Source organism: Mus caroli, chromosome 8, assembly GCF_900094665.2.
Source record: "Mus caroli chromosome 8, CAROLI_EIJ_v1.1, whole genome shotgun sequence".
NCBI lineage: Eukaryota > Metazoa > Chordata > Mammalia > Rodentia > Muridae > Mus > Mus caroli.
The window spans coordinates 22,999,527-23,019,229 of record NC_034577.1 but is presented as its reverse complement, the minus strand read 5'-3'; the positions used below and the strand labels follow the sequence as shown (position 1 = coordinate 23,019,229).

Sequence of the window (19,703 nt, the reverse complement as noted above, 5' to 3'; positions counted from 1 at the left end):
CACCTGAAGGAGCACTGCTCACTGACTGGCTCAGCTGAGCACCTGAAGGAGCACTGCTCACTGACTGGCTCAGCTGAGCACCTGAAGGAGCACTGTTTTCTCCATGGATTTTTCAGTTTTCTTTTTTATATACCCCAGGACCACACTCCCAGGGACAGTGCTACCCATACTGTACTAGATACTTCACATCAATCAATAATTAAGATACCCCACAATTTTCCCTACAAGTCAATGTGATGGCGTCATCTTCTCTGTTGAGTATTCTCCTTCCCAGATGACCCTTGGTTTTGTCAAGTTGAAAAAAAAAAAAAAAAAAAAAAAACCCTAGATAGCAAACTACTCAAGAATAAAAACAAACAAACAAAAATCATTTTAAAAATTGTCCATCATTCTATACACCTATAAAACTCACACATATAGCCACATGGGTAATTAGTACACAAAAATCACAAATTTAGGCCAACCTATGCAAATTAGTGATATTCTGTCTCAAAACAACATTTGTAAAGGCAAAGATGTAAGTGTTTATAAGAACACTTGCCAAGTATGTGAAGTCCTGGTACCTCAAATTCCCAGAACCTTAAAAAGCCATGTCTGTATATCTCAAGGCAGAAGGTAGTCACTCCATGGGGCTGCTTTTAGCTTCTGATAAGTTGTGCTTATTTTCTGCTTGCTGTCCTTTCTCTAACTGATTGTAGCATCTTAGAGCTTATAATACAGAAAAGCCTATAGCCTGGCATTTCTCCCAACAGGACAAGAAATCTGTAAGTCAAGGGTGATTCTACCAATGGACTTGGGGCAGACTCTCATCTCCAGCCACTGGCAGCCTTACCTCTGCAGTAATTTAATATTTTGCAGAATACATATTTATCTAACTGTTCCACTTGCCCTATCAATGTAATTCTGGTCACAACAAGTTCAGAAGCAATTAAGTGTTTGTTCAGCAGAACCTGTGTGGGCTTTGTTTGTCATGAGTGTAATTATAATGATTTCTCAGTGAAACATGCAGGAGTGTTTACCTTGGAAAATTCGATTTCTTGTATCTGAAGTGAAGTTAACTTGATAAAGAACTTGTTTTTCTTGGCCTTTTGGCTTAAAAACTTTTATGAATGCCACTACAAATAAATGTGCACCCTAGAACATTTATTTGGAGCCCAAATGGAATGTTAGATAATGCCCATCTCAGTGAAGAATTGCAGTAGAGTAGAAAACACCTAGTCTGCCTGTATTGTGAAGGGCAGTGTTGCATCCTGTGTGCAGCCAATCCATGGGTAATGTCACATCCAAATGAAACCCATACACCCCTAGAAACTCAAGGGTATTAGCATCAGCTTGAGGGCAAAAAGCTGTTTTAGTTTAAGGAAAGTCCCAGTTAGTTTTAAAGAAGCCAGAAGGAATACTATCAAGGAAACGCATAACAAATGTTGTATCATATGAATAGAGACAGAAGGAGCCCTGGCATTAACTCCTGGAGGGAATGTAAGTTAGTGGAGCCATTATGGAAATCAGTATAGAGGTTCCTTGGAAAATTTAAAAGTATGCTATCTGATCCAGGAGTAGCACTTATGAAGAAATTTCAACCAGTATACCACAAAGATACATGTTTTTTTGTTTTTTTGTTTTTTTTGACAGTGTTCACAATAGCAACTTAGAGAGTCAGCCTGGGGGTTAATCAAAGGCTGCTGAGATAAGGTCAATGTGGCACATTTACATAGCGACAGGAGTATTATCTAGCCATGATCATGATAACGGATGAAATGGCATTCGCAAAAAAAAAAAAAAAAANAATGGATGCAACTGAAGATGATCATGCTCGTGAAATGATAGAGAGATGCAGGAGAATCCTGAATTTTCCTACGGTGTCTAGATTTTAAAAAATAAGATGCAAAAGTAAAAAGGGCCTGTGTGTGAAGACACGACCTGTGAGAGGGGAAGGCAAAGAAAGGTAATGGAGTTGTTGTGACACAAGTACATGGCATACATATATGGGACATCATGATGATGCCATCATTCTGTCTAAGGAATATATTCTCATGAAAGGATCTCTACAAGCGTCAGCAAGATGGCTCAGCAGGGAAAGACACTTGCCACCAAACCTAATGAGCTGAGTTCAGACTCAGCAATTCACATCATGGAAGAATGGAGATTCCTGTAAATGGTCTACTCCCCTTGACACACGCATACCCACACTGAACAAAATAAATGATTCTAAAGCACCTCCATGACATAAACAAAAAAGAACACAATTATCTCTTGAGTATCAAATCCCTATTTCTCAGCAGCTTTCAACCCCAAGTGTGGACCCAAGTGTCTGGTTGTGGAAGTGTATGTTTGTGTCATAGGTCGACACAGCAGTGTGTATCCACACCATAGATGAGAGGGTACAAAGATCTGCATGCTTCAATATGCCTCTTCCTCTTCTCTCCTCCTCCTACAGGAAGTGGTTTCTGATGAACGGCACCAAGGTGGCCAGCTCCTGGAAGAACCAAAGCTGCTGCATTTCAAAGGGAATACATTCAGTCTCCAGATCTCTGTCCTTGACATCCCTCCCTTTCTCTGGAGGATCAAACCGTTCACTGCATGCCAGGTAGCAACCAGCAGCTTCTCACGGGAACAGCTTTGCTGTGACCAGCAAACCCGGGAGGGGCCCTTCCTCTATGTATTGCACCTCCTAGCTGTCAGTGGTATGATGGTTTGGGCACACACAGGGAGTGGAACATATTGTCATAAATTCACAGATGTCTGCCAAGTTACAGTTCTCACATCACAGGTTATATGACACTTCAGGCTTCTGTGTGAATTGCTTAGTATAGGTTCAAGATGGAAATCCAACCACTTAAGAGTAAGGATTTTGTGTTTTTGTTAAAATCAATCATCTCGAGAAATTGTTTTAATCGCAGTCGGCTGAGAAGAAACCGAATGTCTCAGGGTGATGATTTTGAGTGATAGTTGTGGCTGAGAACAGAGCTGTTACCCTTCATATGTGAAGTGCTTGCTGCCAAATGCAATGAGCAAGATGAGAGAGAGGATACCCCTAGTCAGAAATCAAAGGCAAAAGGAAGCCTCCTGGGAGTCTTTTTACAGATACATAAAGATATTTGTATATTAGTGTCCATATAACTCTTCATAAAGTTTTTTTTAAGCATCTCAGGTTATTTAGTTATGTTTGCCATAAAAAAATGATATCTGAGAAGTTTGTCATCATGACATAGAAGTCTGAGAATTCTCTCCATTGTTATATGCAAGTCACCTTTGCTTCAAGTAACAGGACATTTTATTAACCCTGGAATAATATCTGCTGGTACTCATTGATCTGCAATTGCAGCTAGCATAAGCAATAGAGTTCTGTGAGGCTTTTTAACTTTTCCTTTTGTAGTACTTATTGAACATCCATGCAAGCACACACACACAGACACACACACACACATACACATACATACACACACAAACACACACACACACAAACACACAAACACAAACACACTCTATTTACACTGACATATAATTATTCAGAATGAGAACCAGGCAGATTACAAAGACAAAACACAGCAATTCCATGATAGAGAAAAGTTGGGCCACCAATGCTTCTAATTTATAAAATGCAGAACATCCAAATCAGATAAGACCCTTCTTTTCCCACTTGAGTCTCATGATTCTTGCCTTTTGAGAGCCACTTCTCCATCTACAGTTTCAGGGCATTCAAACATTCAGAGTGACAGGAACATCTCTTGTGGTCCCAGCCCCCACCCCCTTTTGTTTGGCACACTCAACAGATTTCTAGACAGAAAATTCCTGAGTGACTGTAGTGCCAGTGGTATTCAAGACCTCAGTGCCTTTGCTTTCCAGGAGGCAATATTCAAAGTTTCTGTTCCAGATCAAACTTATGAAAACAAGTCCCAAGAACCATGTGAATTCCTGCATATTAATCTATAAATGATTTATAGATTTGAGGGCCTGTTTGCATTGTGGCTAATGCAAATCACTCAGCCCAAAGTCACTATTAAATTTAATGCTTAAAGTTTTTAAAAAAAAAAAAAGGGGGATGAGAGATCCATTCCCAGGTAGGCTCTTAAACAATAATTGCAAAACCAGGGATACAGAAAGAATATGATAGGCAGAGAAGGGGACAGGTACTTGCAGAACTCCTAGGATACAGCACCACTAGCTATAGCCAAAGAGCCTTGGTTTACAACCAACACACTTTACTACTAGTGTGGGTTGGAGTCCATGGAGGCTGTGAACACATATAAACAATGGCCTTCTATAATTGAGCTTAGTCTAAGGGTCTTGGGAGGAAGAGAAACAGTGGGATTTTCTCAGTGCCAGGAGGCTTACCCGCAAGTCTTCATTCTCACTGTTTCTCAAACCTCAAATTACCTTCCACTCTCTTCTTCCTTTCTCTCCATCACCCTTACCCACTAATCTTTGCCCATGCCATGGCTACGTTCCTCAGGTTGCATGAGTGAGTATTGGGCTGTTCCAGGCATTAGATCAAAAGCACTTTGGGGGTGGGGAGATTTCCTGTAAGACCACTTGAACCTCACGTAGATCATTGTATGTGTGGATAACAGAGAAAGGCTATTCATTAGGACTTAGCATTTAGAACATAACAGGGCCTCTCTCTCTCTCTCTCTCTCTCTCTCTCTCTCTCTCTGTCTCTCTCTCTGTCTCTCTCTCTGTCTCTCTCTCTGTCTCTCTCTCTGTCTCTGTCTCTCTCTCTGCTTATCTCAGAAAAATGTTGTAGAAACAGAAAACCATGCTATTGCTGATATGTGGTCTCCTTTTCAACCAATCTCCTTGTCATCTTTGAGCCCCAAGCAAGAGAAACAGGAGGTGCCATCAGTATCTATTTGATTTTTTTTCAAACTGCAAATGGACAATCTACAAATTTATATATTACAGTTGACACAGATTCCAAAATGCCACTTGGTTTTGTTCTGAGGGATGGCATTTCCAAAGAACTTCGAGACTAAGAGAGAGGGTCAGAAATATCTGCCTGTCAGGTAGCAAAAGTCTGCATTGCAGAGTGGTTTGAAACATTGCAGTGTGAATTGGGTCTGTGTCCTGAGCCTATGTGTAGACGGTCCAGCTTGGTTCCTAACCAGGAGTACTATGTCACCGAGAATGTCATACAACTTCTGCAAGAATGGAGGGAGGGGCCCTGTGTAGCACCCAATGACCTCACTCCACAGAGACACCTCTACCTGCCATGCTACTATTAGTAAATAACCCATTGTTCCATGATTTCTTCCCAAGATTCGAGACTATCGTAATTAGGAATCCAGTCCTACTGTCCTGTATCTCTCTCCTTTCCCTACACAGGACATGACTAAATAGCTCTGGCTCTCAACAGGTCCCTGAGAAGGTCAAGCTTCTTCATTATAGCTTCCTTTTTTCTTTGTTGCCTCTGGGTTGGAAAGCTATGATAAGCTATATGACAGCATTTATTTATGTATGTATTTATTTATTTATTTATTTATTCATAGCCAATAAGACACAAAGTGGGGTTGTCATGTCCCTGGGATAAAGGCTTTGCAGCATGCTATGAATCTTCCAGAAGTCCGTGTCTGTCCCCTGCTAGGATATGATTTACATTCTTTCCATCTGCTAGGAACTTAATTGTAATGGGAACCCAAATGTAACCATTTCTGGAATTCTTTAACAGCACATAACTTTGCTACACTTTGTCCTCTGCACAATTCCTGTGCTGTTCCTTTCTGCTCAGTGAGCATTGTTGGTGATTTGGTTTTGTTTTGTTTGGGGCAACAGGATGGGTTTTTCTTTTCTTTTTGCCCATCCCCCCCCCCATTCCATCTCTCTCTCTTTTGGGATAAATGAATACAGTAACAATTGCCCTGAAAACACACTAATCACAGTGCTTCCCGTTCTATTCTTTTAAAATGTTTTGTTGAGCACTATTTGCACCTGCTATTCAAGTCAACAAGGAAAATCTATTTATTCAGTACTGTCCTAAAAACAGATTTAGAAGTGTTTTGATTGCACGCAGTAGCATGAAGAAACAGGAGAGAAGACATTCTTATGCCAGTTCTCATGTCTTTCTACAAGGAAGACTGTCTCTGCAGAGGTTATTAATCTCCTACATTCCAGTGTTCAGGGGGAAAAAATACAGGAATCTTAGCAAGTCATATCAAATAAGTGGCCAGTACTATTTTTTTAAGAAAAGGTAAATATTAGCAAGTTTCCCAACCCACAGCAGAAAAGGCAGATCTTCTTGAGGGGATCGATCTTGAACTGGACTCTGTAACACTGGAACCCTTAGGCTTACCTTCTGCTGTAATGTAAAACCCAGCCATTAATCTTACAGCTGTGTTATAGTTGGTTTCTCTAAAGGAGTCATTCAGAGTACCTCTACAAAAATCAACTGGTTTAGAGAAGACATTTTATGTGAGAGATTGTAAGAGTGAGAATGTAGAAAGCTGAAGCAGGGCGTGAAATGACTGAGGCCTGGGAAGGCCGATCAGAAAGCTGGATTTATAATGTGAGGCATTGGGGTTCGCTGTGAACCCCAAGGCAAAGGAATCATGGGATTAGGTCCAGCCCCTAGATAATGGTCACATCAATGTCTCTCATAGTATTTGAGTTAGGGTTTTATTGCTATGAAGAGACACCATGTTCTCGGTATCTCTTATAAAGGAAAACATTTAAGTGACTAGCTTACAGTTTCACAAGCTTAGTCCCATACCTCACAGTTTCTGAGTTTTCATCCATTATTGTCATGTTGGGAAACATGGCAGCATGTAGGTGTTAGAGAAGGAGCTGAGAGATCTACATCTTGATCCTAAGATAGCAAAAGGAGACTGTATGTCACACTGGGCATAGCTTGAGCATATATAAGACCTCAAAGCTGGCCTACAAGTTACAAACTTCCTCCAATAAAGTCCACCAAGGCCACACCCCGTAAGGATGATATTCCCTATGGACCAAGAATTCAAGCCCATGAGCCTGTGGTTGCCATTCCTACTCAAACCACCACACATAATGAGTAGAGCTGAGAGACTGTAGTGCTATTGCCTGATGAATGCCAATCAACTGATTTCCATTCTATGTTCCTGTCAGGTCCCATACTCTGCCAAGCTTGTCTAGTAGAGACTAGAGGCAGAAAGATTATGAAACAGTATTTCATTCAGCTCCAGTGAGGTATAATGGGGTTAGGAATGCTTGCTAAATAACTCTGGGAAAGAGAAGGTAAAGATGCCTGAGAAACATAGGAACATTTGTAGAGCACCTCCGATCTCCAGTGCCAGAGAATGATGATAAGGTCCAGTGCTAGCAATGTAGTTATTAGAGCCCTGCAAAGGGAGATGACATTTGGCCATGTGCAAGCCGATGGGGTCAAGTTCACTGGGCAGAGGGAGATGGGTAGGAGGCTGAATCAGGAATAATCCATGGATGGCAGAATGGGGTATGGCTCAGGAGGAGGAACTGTGATATGCTAGAAATTACCTCAGGGCTCCTGAGACCTCTGGACATCTTTAGAGGCTAGTCTCCTAACTTTGGCCAAGGATTAAGAGCAAATACAACAAAAGAAATGTCCTACATGTTTCTTATATTCTTGCTAAGATGACTGGTAACTGTAAATGTTTGATTTTGTTCTCTCATTGTTCTTCAAAGCTTGGCATCTCCTATTTAAGCATACAACAGAAAAATCTAAAATACTTTGATCCCTGATGGTTTTGCCAGAAAGTGTCTGTTGCCAAATCTCTTTCCCATAAGGAGACATAAAGAACGTCTCCCCCTCTTCCTAAGGTCGCAGTGACCGACTGAGGTATTACTCTGCCAAAGTTCACTCTTAAGAACCAATTAGTTGAGCTGTGAACCTAGTCCCTGCTTGTTTGTCTTACAGGCAAGGTTTGGTATCTGTTGTTCCTTTGTTATTGTTAAATATACATAATAATTTTTTGTATATTTCATTATCTCCAAAGAAAGAATATAATGGACTAGCCCTGACAAAGAATGAGTATTTTTTAACTGAGCTCATAAAAATAATAAACATATTTCTTATATATAAAATAAAAGAACCAATTAGTACCTATTGGGTTTCCTTACAGAGCATATGTGAGATGCTTCTAACAGGGATATGGGTATTCCTCACCCCAAGAGATCATAGCCCTATTCCAGTGGTGATGGGGGCTTCCCCATAGCTGCCAGGATGAAGCCCCCACCCCTACCCCACCCCAGACAGTCTCCCTTAGCCTATATATATGCTTGCGCCTCCCTGAGGTCAGATGCAGTTAAGGCAGAGTTGTATACGGTGGATAGAAGGGAGCACTTGGATTCTTAGGGGAGGGTTTCATAACCAGTGCCTTCCCACCGTGAGGGTGATGTAAACAGTCAACCAGCCCAGCTGGAATGAAAGAACCTTTTACAGAGCTGAGCATCCCAAGATTGCAACGGCTTGGCCTGGAGGACAGTCACTCCCAACGGTACCCACAACTTAGATCAATATAACTTTTAGAGGAAATGCGAAAAGCAAGCTATACACGAGAGTGTGGCCATTAGAGCTTGGGAATAAACAGTTCGTCCAAGTGAGTAATTACAGCTGCGGCCTTGGTCTTTTAACACCCTGCAAGCCACCCTTTTGTGTCTCCAGCTTCCAGGCTTTGTACATCTCTTGCCACCTTTCAGCTTCAGCACTGCAGAAAATTATATTTTTAGAAATAAAAGGAGCAAATTAATGTGGCGATAAACAGAGGAAATAAAAGTGATGTTGAGGGTTGTTAGGAGCTGGGCACTCCTGGTCAGTGCCACATTTGACTAGGAAGCAGTTACTTTTTTTTTAGCACATTAAAAAAAAAGGCTAAGAAGTAGGAACAAACTATTAAAAACTTGCCTTTGCCTGCATGCTCCAGCTAGTATTAAGAAAAGGAGTACTTCCCATTCTTATTACTAAAACCTACATTTACTTGCCAGAGAGTTGTACCTGTCACTTGAGGAGGGGGCCAAACCTAAATTGTTATTTTTTTTCCTCCTTTATATTGTAGGGTTCAGCGTTTCCAACTTATCTTTCTCGTGGCCACGAGTAGGTGATTAGACAGCTATGCCACTCTGGGTGCCAAGCATGTGTGTGTCCCTCTAGGGGTTGTGTGCAGTTGTGCCAGGTACATTGGCAGAGTCTGTCCCTACACAAGTATGTATGAGGCTGTGGTGTGGGTAACCAGTTCTGGTAGAAATCTTACATAGGCAAGAAAGTAGCATTCCATTCCAGGCTTATATAGAAGGAAGGACTATAGGAGCCTTCTAAGGAGGAAGAAGAAAGGTTACATTTTAATGGTGCTTTTTCTATGGCATGTGTTTGTGTGCACACGTGCATGCATGTGTGCATGTGTGCACGTGCGTGTGTGTGTGTGTGTGTGTGTGTGTGTGTGTGTGTGTGTGAAATCTGACGTCTTGTAGCATTTCTTACAAGTTCGAATGTTATCAATTGGAATTGATATTAATGACTTTTATGCTGCCTGGCGTATGCTGAAGCATCATTTCTACACTTCCACCAAAGTTACTTAAGCAAGCATCTTTGCTACAATATCATCATCATCACCATCATCATCATCATCGCTATCATTACTATCGTCATCATCATCGTTATCGTGATTAAGACTCTCCTATTGTGGTTCCTCAAAGCAGGGCTCTGTTTTTTCACACCTTTTCCTCTCCACCCCCACTTCCCACCCCCTGCAGGAAGTCCCCTTCTCCCGAGTGTGGAGCAGCAACCGGCAGCCCCTGCACTGTGCCTTCTCCCTGGAGCGCTACACGCCCACCACCACCCAGCTGTCCTGCAAAATCTGCATTCGGCAGCTCAAAGGCCATGAACAGATCCTCCAAGTGCAGACATCCATCCTAGAGGTAAGTCCAGGATGCAGGTCTTTGGACTCCCTTCCTAAGTGACGGTGGGAGTAAAGATCGCATATCTATCGTGGCTTTGCCATTGGGGTTCTTGGGGACTTTGCAATATAGACTCTTCCCTCTCATTACCAGTGAGGAAGAACAAAAGTTCTCAGGCTCAAAACTGAGCCAAGCTTCCCACTGGACAGGGAACCTCAACCTTGAGGTTCTGTAGAGGGACTTTTGGCAAAGGAGCGGGTTCAGGAATTTTTCAGCAAAAGGTAAGCAGTTTCCTAATTGACAAAGGGCCTGGGATTCCTACAGACTCCTGTCCAGGGAGCGTCAACATGGCCGGTGAGGCTCCAGTGGCTACTGGGTTATTGTTTAACTGGTTCATGGACATGTTTTAAAAGACAGTTGCCTTGTGTAGTACTTTACATTTGGAGCATCTCCCTGCCAACTTCCTTTCCCCACATCAGTCCTATTTGTTTGCGTTGTGACCCACAGACTTTAACATCTGTATTTGTCAGCATATAAATATTAATGAGATAATAATTTATCCTCATTTGCAAATGTAACACAGCTATGTACATATAACTTAACTTCAAGTTTTTCTCCCTTGAATGTGTAACTTAATGCATTATCACTTCTTTGCATTTCGTCTTAGCTCATTGTTTATGCAAAGTGAGTGCTGCTAATTCCCCAAATACTTTTCCTGAGGGCTGGGTAGCTTTTCTGAGGATCATGTCTTACAATTGATAGCTGTCTTAACTGACTGACGTCTGTGTGCGCTATTTGCATTCATTATTGCCAATTAGCATTTAGCGATAAAGCAGCTTTGATGGGGAAAAGTACATGCAGAAATCTGGGTATGGTATTTTTAGAAGCTCTTTCTTGAACAGTCCCAGCATATGTAATTCAATATATTTCAAGAAAAATACAAACAAATATTATATGAAAATTACTTTGTTTTTGTTGTTGTTGTTTTGGTTTTTAGAATATAACCCCTTTTAGTAATAGTTCATGCTGAAGTTAAATGAAGTGTTTTATTTTTTGGTTTTAGGTTTTTTTTTTTTAATTGATTAAATTGGCTTTAATTGATTAAGTTGCATACATGAATACATAGGACGAGGTGGTTCTCAACTTCCTGATGCTGCAATCTCGACCTCCTACCATAAAGTTATTTTTCTTGCTACATCATAACTGTGATTTTACTACTGTTGAGTTGTAATGTAAAATATCTGATATGCAGGGTATCTAATATGTGGCCCAGTGGAGGTTGCAACCCATGGGTTGAGAACCAAGGAACAATATGTTCTGGTTACTTGCACATCCCCAACTCTCTTTGTTCCCTTCCCACTATGTTCATCCTACCCCCACCAAGTCCCTTTCCCACAGCCATGACTTTGTCTTGTGACCCACTGATTTTAACCAGGGTCATCTCTGTGGCCACATTGGAACTGTCCATTAGAGTCTGGTGCGTTCATTTCGTGGATACACAACTCAAAACAGTTATATCTCTTACCCAGAACCCATCAGTAACCAATAATAGTTCAACAGGCAGGCAGAAGGCTCTGTGTGTCTCGCCCCAACCCATGATTGGCAGTTGATAGACCCAATCTTATGCAAGTCCAAGGAAGGCAACTGTAGCTGGTGTGGGATATTTTTGCAATGGCTGTATCTTTTCATAGCCCTTTCTTTGTTTTCTGGCCCTTGCATACTTTGAGCTGCTCTGTGATATCTCTGCATCTTAGAGGGAATAGTACAAATGCCCCATTTAGGGAAGAGCACTCGTCTCCATACCCAGCCTTAACACTGTGAGCAGCCATGAGTCTACATTTACCACCATTCACCGCAAAGAAGCTTTCCTGATTAAGTAACATTTGCCTATAGTTAGAAACGGAAATACTTAAAATGCAGTTTGTCACCATGACAACTTGGCTAAACAACAGTAATAAGTTCTCCTTCGGGGCCAATGTCCTCCCTAGCCATGGATTTTCAAATGAAAATCAAAAGAAAGAAACAAAACAAAACAAAAATCAAACACAAAACCACCAAACAAAAACACACACCTAATTTTCAGATGCACCCATCGAAGGGCAGAAGATGCATCACATCCTGACATGCCTTTTAATAGGTCAAAGTATTTTAGATTTGGACACCTGGATGCTGTGTTTTGGTTTCTGCTATTACAGAAAGCTTATGGGAGGACAGTAAAGTGTTGGCCCACCCTAATACTTTTTGTTATTGCTTAACTAAACTTGTGAAGTACATCAAAGCTAAACTAGCCAATGAGCCCAGTCCTTCCTACCATTTGCTGTCTATCCTTTTTCTAATGTTTCAAAGTTTACAGAGACATTTAGCTACCAAGAAGACAGCATTGCAGTATCTCTTGTACATGAATACAAGTATCAATATGAGAAAACTTTGTTGAGTGATGGCTATTAGTCCACAGGCTTCCGCTTTTCAATGTTTTCCTGCTCTTTTCATTCTGTCAGGGATTGGTTTATTAATTGCCTACAGTGTTGCTATAGGAATTTCACCCAGTTCCGGGACATCTTCAGCAAGTCTAATTTATTAGCATTTACTATTTGAGAAGACAATGGATGACTCTGGAAAGTCCCTGTGTTTCAGAATGTTTCATTTGTTTCACATTGGTCACATAACCATCACTGCTCTGCGAATGATTTATCACTGCGTTCACAATTGTGCATGACATAAAATCTCAAAGAAGCTACCTTGCACGTCTGAGGACATTGAACTGACAAAATGGGGCACCACAGTGCAAATTCAGAGACCCAACTTCAGGCTCAAAGTCTCCACATATATTACATTATTTTAAGACCCCAAATGAGTCTCACAGTGACCCATAATGCAAATCATCAATTTGGGAGCTCACTCACGGCAAACATCCCCAAATCAGTAATTTTGTTAATAAGTACGTGAATGGAATGATGAGAAATTCTTTTGTCAAAAATAAAACAAAAACAAAAACAAAAAACAAAAAACAAAGCAGGGCTATGGAGATGCCTTGGCCCTTAAAGTGCCTACTATATAAGCATGATGCCCTGTGATCAGTTTTCAGAACCCACATAACACACACAAAAAAAGCACAGAACTGTAGGCTTCTAATGCATGTTCTGGGGAGGCAGAGATACACAAATTTATCAAACTTACAACCCAATCACCCTACCCTACTAAGTGAGCTCTAGGTTGAGTGAGAAACAAAACAAAACAAAACAAAACAAAACAGCCAAACAAACAAACAAAACACATGAAGCAGATAATTCCTGAGAAAGAACAATGCTTAAGGTTATCCTATGGCCGCAACACATAAACACACCTGAAAATATAGGAGCACTTGCACATATGCCAACCCACAAAAGAAGAAACCATAGAACATCAATGTTTGTGTGATGGCCTATGTAGGTGTTTATTTTGTAGATTGTCAAGAGAATAATGTGTATCCTACATGTGGAACTCAACTTCTAATAGTGTCATCATTGAACTGTCTCTCAAACTCCTTCCAGCATCTGGAAGAAGGATGCATCTGATGATCAATAACAACTGCTGTCTTTTCCTAAAATGGATTTGACTTTTATAGTAAATGGTTGATGCAAAGGGCCAAATATGGACAGTGATCAAAAACAGATTTCCCAGGAAGAGAAAGGTGACATTCTAAACATGGGGTGGGGGTGGGTGGGGGCTTTGGAATCATAGACCAGTTTTGAAGGCAAGTCACACTGCGTTGTCACCAGGCTGCCAACATTGACTTTAGAGTTGAGAAAACTTAGTTTTTAACCACTGGAACTTGTTGAGTACATACAGTCACAATAATGTGGAACTCTTGTAACGTTTCATAGATGTCATTGATTATTTTCCTTAATTGTGTTCCCCAAATCCCTATGCATTTCACCTAAGAGTTTTCATTCTTTGTCTTATTTGACTGAGTTTTCTTACAGTCACAACTCCTTACATTTGACAAGACTATCATGATGGATATAAGGACACACATGTCTGTGCGTATGGATGTGTCCTAAACATCTAAGTCAATGTAGGGGTCATACCCACTAAAGACGTTTGATTTTATTGCTCATGGTTCCATCTACCACTTCCCTTCATGCCTTTGGTCTAGATGATTTTACAAATAAACACTATTTCGGAGTTACCCTTAGTTTTAGCCAAACATCTATGTTTATATCTAAGTCTATATATCTATATCTACATCTTTATTATTATTATTATTATTATTATTATTATTATTATGATTGATGTGACCAGAATTGTTTCAGTCTTTGGGAGCAGTGAGATTCCCCCATCTTGATACAATCCTGTTGAATTACATAATAACTACTGCCAACTGACACTGTCAAATCAGCTCTCTCATCCATCTAGAAACTGTAGCCTGGAACACTCTAAGGAACTGGAAAGAACCCTCACATAATTTATCCCATCATTTTTTCTGGTATAATATTATTGAAGACCATTTTTGGTAGAAATGACTTAAATGGGATTCCTGCGCATTACAATTTTCCCTTTAAGCAATTCTCTTATCTTTCCTCCAAAAGCGGTGGAAGTTGGGGGATAATTTGTCTGCAATAAAACAGAGTACTTGGGATCTCTCGTTGATTTACAACTCCCCATGCTTGCCAGGTAACAGCCGCTTATCTCAGATGTACAGAGCATGAAAATCTACTGTTCCTCTGCATATTTAATTTAAACAATCAGGGAATGTGATGTAACCACAGCATTCTCATTACTTGGCTCAGATGTCTTCTTGAATACATCATAAATGTTACATAAAGTGTCACTCAGGTAGAAGGGGAGTATTTAAGTTTGGAAATTTTAAGAGTGAAGTGGATCCACTTATTAAAGTGTATTAAATTTTTTAAAATGCTTATTTTTAGATTCAGCCTCGTATATTTTATTCACCTTCAAAGGAAACACACTTTTCTCCTGCTTCATTTCGGGCTCCCAGGTGGCTTTTCTTCTGCCAAGAGATTCTTGGGGGTCAAACTCTCCCGACTAGTCCGTTGACACAGTCTGAGGTCTGGTCTGATTGTTTGGGCTTTGAAGACTCTATGAGGTTTAAGGAAGGCTGCTCAGTTAGCAGAGCGCTTGCTGTGAAGCATGAGGTCCCAGTCTCAAATCCCTAGCACTCCTGAGAGTTAAAAGCCACATGCAGTTGCACACATCTTTAACCCCTTCACTGTAGAGGCAGACAGGAGGATCGCCAGGACTTGCTGGTCAGCGACTGGAGCCATAATGCTGGGGGAGAAGACCCTGCCTCAATGAATAAGGTTGAAAGCAACTGAGGAAAATACCTAAAGTCTTCTACCTCTCTCCCTAACACTCATGCATACACCCGCACATACACATGCACACACATGTGCACAAATATACATGTACAAACACATACAATTCTTTATATTTTTTATGCTGAGAATTAAAACTTAGGACCTTACATGTGCTAGCTGAGTACTTTACCAACCAGCATATATCCCCTATGTTCTCAGCCCATGATTGTATTACTCAAAATATTTCCAAGTTTGTGGTCCAAAGCAAATTTTGTATCTTTCAATTATTTAGACTGAACCTTTGTTTGTTTTGTTTTGTTCTTTGCTTGTAAGCCACCTTCCCCTAGGTTAATAACCTTTGATGCCATTTCACACAGAAGAATCCCATGCTGTCTTGTGTAAATGTCTTTTATTTTCTCTCCCCCCTCACAATTCAGGATCCCCTCCCTTTCCTTACTTTCTTCAGTAGTCTTCAAGTCAGAAGATGTGTAAGAAAGCTATTCCCACTTGATTTGCATTTTTAGAGGGTAAAAGAAATTTTACAAACCATGATAAAAAATAATGTCTACCTGTAACCTATTTTATGCAGTAAGAAGCAGGGTTGGTTTATTTTATAACCATCCAATATATCAGAACAGAATTGTCCACTCTGCCTGAAATAAGACCCTCTCTGCTCAAAGTCTGTTTAGCCAATGCCTACCAATCATGTAAGGCCAGGTCAAACACTTCTCTCACGAAGACTCTTCTCCATATAGATTTCCAAAGCATACTAATAATGTCACCCACACAAGATATTTTTAAATAAGCTCTCTGCTCTGTGTAGTTCATATTTGTTTTGAAGCAGTAAAATGGGGGCTGGTGTAGTTACTAGGGCTTCCAACTTGTAGTTTCAGGTGTGTCACAAGTTACTTGGGTGGCTTTTGACAAGCTTTCATACTGTCTGTTGAGTCTGCAAACTTGGCAGAAGGTCTGAGTAGGAAGCTGAGATGTAAAATGTTATGGCATTCAGAGTTACAAGCCAGGAGTCTAGAGTCCTACTGGAAAGCAATTTAAAGCATCCTAAAGTATCCTGATTTAAAGGCTACTTTTGTTATTAGACCATCCCAACCACAAGCATGGAAAGAATTTGTATAAGATTATTTTATGATGTAGACTAGAACTGAAAGCAGTCAACTGAACTCAAGGGGAATGTTGGATCTGCACTTGGCCATGAAGCTCTTTTCTCTTGGAACATCCCAGATGTGCTTCTTCGGAGCATCCTGAGTTTTCAAGACACATAACCATCTTCCCATGTCTCATGATAATAGAAAACATAAAAAGCACTGCCAATCATTAATGAAATCTCTACGTCAGCCAGTCTCTTTGACTAAGTTTTGATGAAAATGTACAAGCCTGACACTACCTGTGAAGGGTCATGGTGGCTCCAGTGCCCACAGTAGGAAGACATGATAAGGTCATGAGTCACGGAGAAATCTGAACGGGACTTGGGGCAGTAGTGAAGCATGAGCTGACTTGAAGATGGATGCAACACACAAGTTCATCATCCAAATGCTAGCTGAGTGTGGTTTAAAGCATCCTACCTTGTCCCTAAATCATCCTTGAATTACTTCTCCTTATTCACATAACAGATTGCCACCAATTTAGAAGCATAAAGAAAATTCCTACTTTTATAAGTCAAAACCCAAGCATAGTTGCATTCTCTGGTCAGAGAAATGTTCTTATTGGAGCACAGAGTCCATGGTTGTTCACGTTTTTGGTACAACACAGTTCCTTGTCCTGTGGGACACAGGTTCCCATTCCATATGTTATGCATAGGCAAGGGTTGCCCTTGGATCCAAGCTACACATCTATCTGCTTCCCAAGCAATTCACATGGACATGTTTTCATCTTCTTCTCCCAGAGCAGGAGGCTATGCCTCCAAATCCGTGCTGTGCACTCAAAGGTAGTATATGTGCCTACCTTGCATAAGGCTCTGAATTCAATCCTCAGTACAGTCAAAAGCAATGGGGGCAAGGGAAGAAAGGAGAAAGAGAGAGAGAGAGAGAGAGAGAGAGAGAGAGAGAGAGAGAGAGAGAATAAATGAGAATGAACACATTCCAGAAGAGTTATCCTTTTTTCCTTTTGAAGGTGTGTAACCACAGGATTAACCTGTGGGTTAGGTTGAATCCACAAGGGAAAAGAAAAATAATTAATTCAAAGCCATCTGATTGGGTCCTTTAATTATGTCAGCAGTGTCCTTCTTATTTTATGGCATATAATAACCATGGGTTTCGTCGCACCAAATATTTATAAATTCTTACAATTCTATTAGTCCACATGAAGCTATCAGCCACCACTGCAGCCTGCAAGATCTCCTTGTGACTTCATCATGGGCGTAGTGAACTAAACCTTATTTTCCTTGCTGGGCAGACAACATGCGGAAGCCTTCCAGCCATCACTGTGCACAGCTCACAGAAGCATTGTCTCGGGCAGAGTCTCTCTCATTGAAGGGAGTTAACTCAAAAATGGAATTATTCATAGGGCCATACAACTGCAGGAGTAAGGAACAGAGCAAACGTTTGTAGCATTAACATACAGTCTCCTTCCCCCCACCCCCACCCTTGCCTTTTCAGCTTCCCAGTCTGCTGCCTTGATCAGCCCATTTGTCTTTGGTCTCAATGACTACCAGAGGGTCATTCCTCATACCGAACCCAAATCTGTCACCAGGTAGCTTCTTCTTACTAATTCTCATCTATCCAAAAGCCTTAAAAACTACCTAGTTCTTTCCTTTCTAGACAGGGCAGGGTGCTAGGAGCTGGTGACCTATGATATCTCTGAGTGGAAGAGGCCACTGTAAATCTTTCGGACATGATTGATGGGCCACTAAAAAAAGGTCTTTACTATTTTGAAAACTAAGGGAACCTGTCAGTGTGTTTTATGTATGCATTTGGAGCATGTGTGTTAACATAGATTTTTCACAAATAAAAAATGTCAGCGGTGTTTTTCTTTGGGCCTGATCACACATCACTTATCTTGTTTATAGAGTGAACGAGAAACCATCACTTTCTTCGCACAAGAGGACAGTACCTTTCCTGCACAGACTGGCCCAAAAGCCTTCAAAATTCCCTATTCCATCAGACAGAGGATCTGCGCCACGTTTGATACCCCAAATGCCAAAGGCAAGGACTGGCAGATGTTAGCACAGAAGAACAGCATCAATAGGTAATTTGGGGTAACTTTTGAAATGCTTTGATTTTGCAAGCTCTGAAAAATAAAGTGAGTTGAGGCAACCATGTGGGCTTGGGAACTTGGTGTATTCCTCTAGCCTATTTTTATATGGAGTCCAGCTATAGTACCAGCGTATCGCATCTATTGCCCTCTCATCCTGCCTCAGGGTGCACTACCAAAAGTCCCTACTTTGGTTCTGGCCCTGTATCCAGTTTGCTACTTGGGTTACTCAAACAGAGGCCTAGACTGTGCTGTCCTGGTAAATGAACAGAACATAGTTTACACTGGTACATAGCTACAAGGCAGCAAATATCCTGCTGTCCTCCCCTACCCGGTAATGGTAGGCACTGCTTACCCCCTAACAGGGCCATGCTCAGTCTGCAACAATGGGCACCTAGATACAATTGAGAGGGGATTTCAAGACAACTTTTAGACCTGCCACCAAGTGAAGAGAAAGTTACCTTGACACCACCACCCAAATGGAATGCCATAGAGAGCCACCCATGACTTCATGGGTTAGCAGATGATGTCCTGTCCTAGAGCTTCCTGGAATAGAGAAACCCCTAGTAAGCTGCATTACTTAAGAGGAGCAGAGTCAGACTCAGAGCAACATCAGTGGGTGGTGGGAGGCTGGTATGCACTGAATTTGGGTTGACTCATGACTAGACTGCAAAATAAGCTAAGGTTGGATTTTATACATCATTTTTATTTTCTTTGTCTTTGGTACTATTGTTTTGTTTTGATTTTTTTTTCTTTTTAGACAAAGCTTTTTTTTTCTCCCTTGCTTTTTTTTTTTTTTAACATGCTTGTCCCCCGCCCCCCACCCCCATGCTTGGCTTGTTCTCCCTTTTCAGTTTTCCTTCTTTATTTTCACAGACACATGCCTGACTCTTTTGTATCTGAAAGGGGCAAGGGGCTAGGTGTCTGCCAAGGAAAGATAGAATAAGGCTCCCTGCCTCAGAATGGATCCAGAATCCACAAATGAAGGATACAACCGGAAATCAGAGACACTGTTGCCAGAAGAAAATGAATTTACAGAGAATAGACAAACCCAAAGAGAATAGATAGCTTCTTGAAAAGGCAAGGCTAGGACTGAAAATGGAAGCATTAAAAAAAAATATGAATGTACAAGAAATACGTAACTTAGCCCCGCTTCCAAACTTAACAAGTGTAAAAGAGGAGAAATTTCTTGGTTGTCATCCATGAATACCATGACTGTGTCAAGTTCACTTTCTGGTCAATATGGACAACAGGACAAAAAAATAGACCAAGAAAATTAATTTTGTTGAACAATAATGGGTAGGAAAACAAAACAGGTGAGAAGAAGAAAGGAGGGGAGAGAAGAGGAGAGGAGGGGAG

The 19,703-nt window shown here is 41.0% G+C and overlaps 1 protein-coding gene across 9 annotated transcripts in view; it reads left to right on the top strand.

The window, feature by feature from the left end:
• Nucleotides 1-19,703, top strand: part of Unc5d (unc-5 netrin receptor D) — a 541,037-nt gene that overhangs the window by 501,851 nt on the left and 19,483 nt on the right. For all 9 annotated transcript variants that reach the window (XM_021169826.1, XM_021169827.1, XM_021169823.1 and 6 more), the window contains 3 exons: nt 2,438-2,587; nt 9,697-9,861; nt 18,160-18,338. In XM_021169826.1, the coding sequence (XP_021025485.1) occupies nt 2,438-2,587; nt 9,697-9,861; nt 18,160-18,338 (494 nt within the window). The remainder of the gene's footprint in view (nt 1-2,437; nt 2,588-9,696; nt 9,862-18,159; nt 18,339-19,703) is intronic.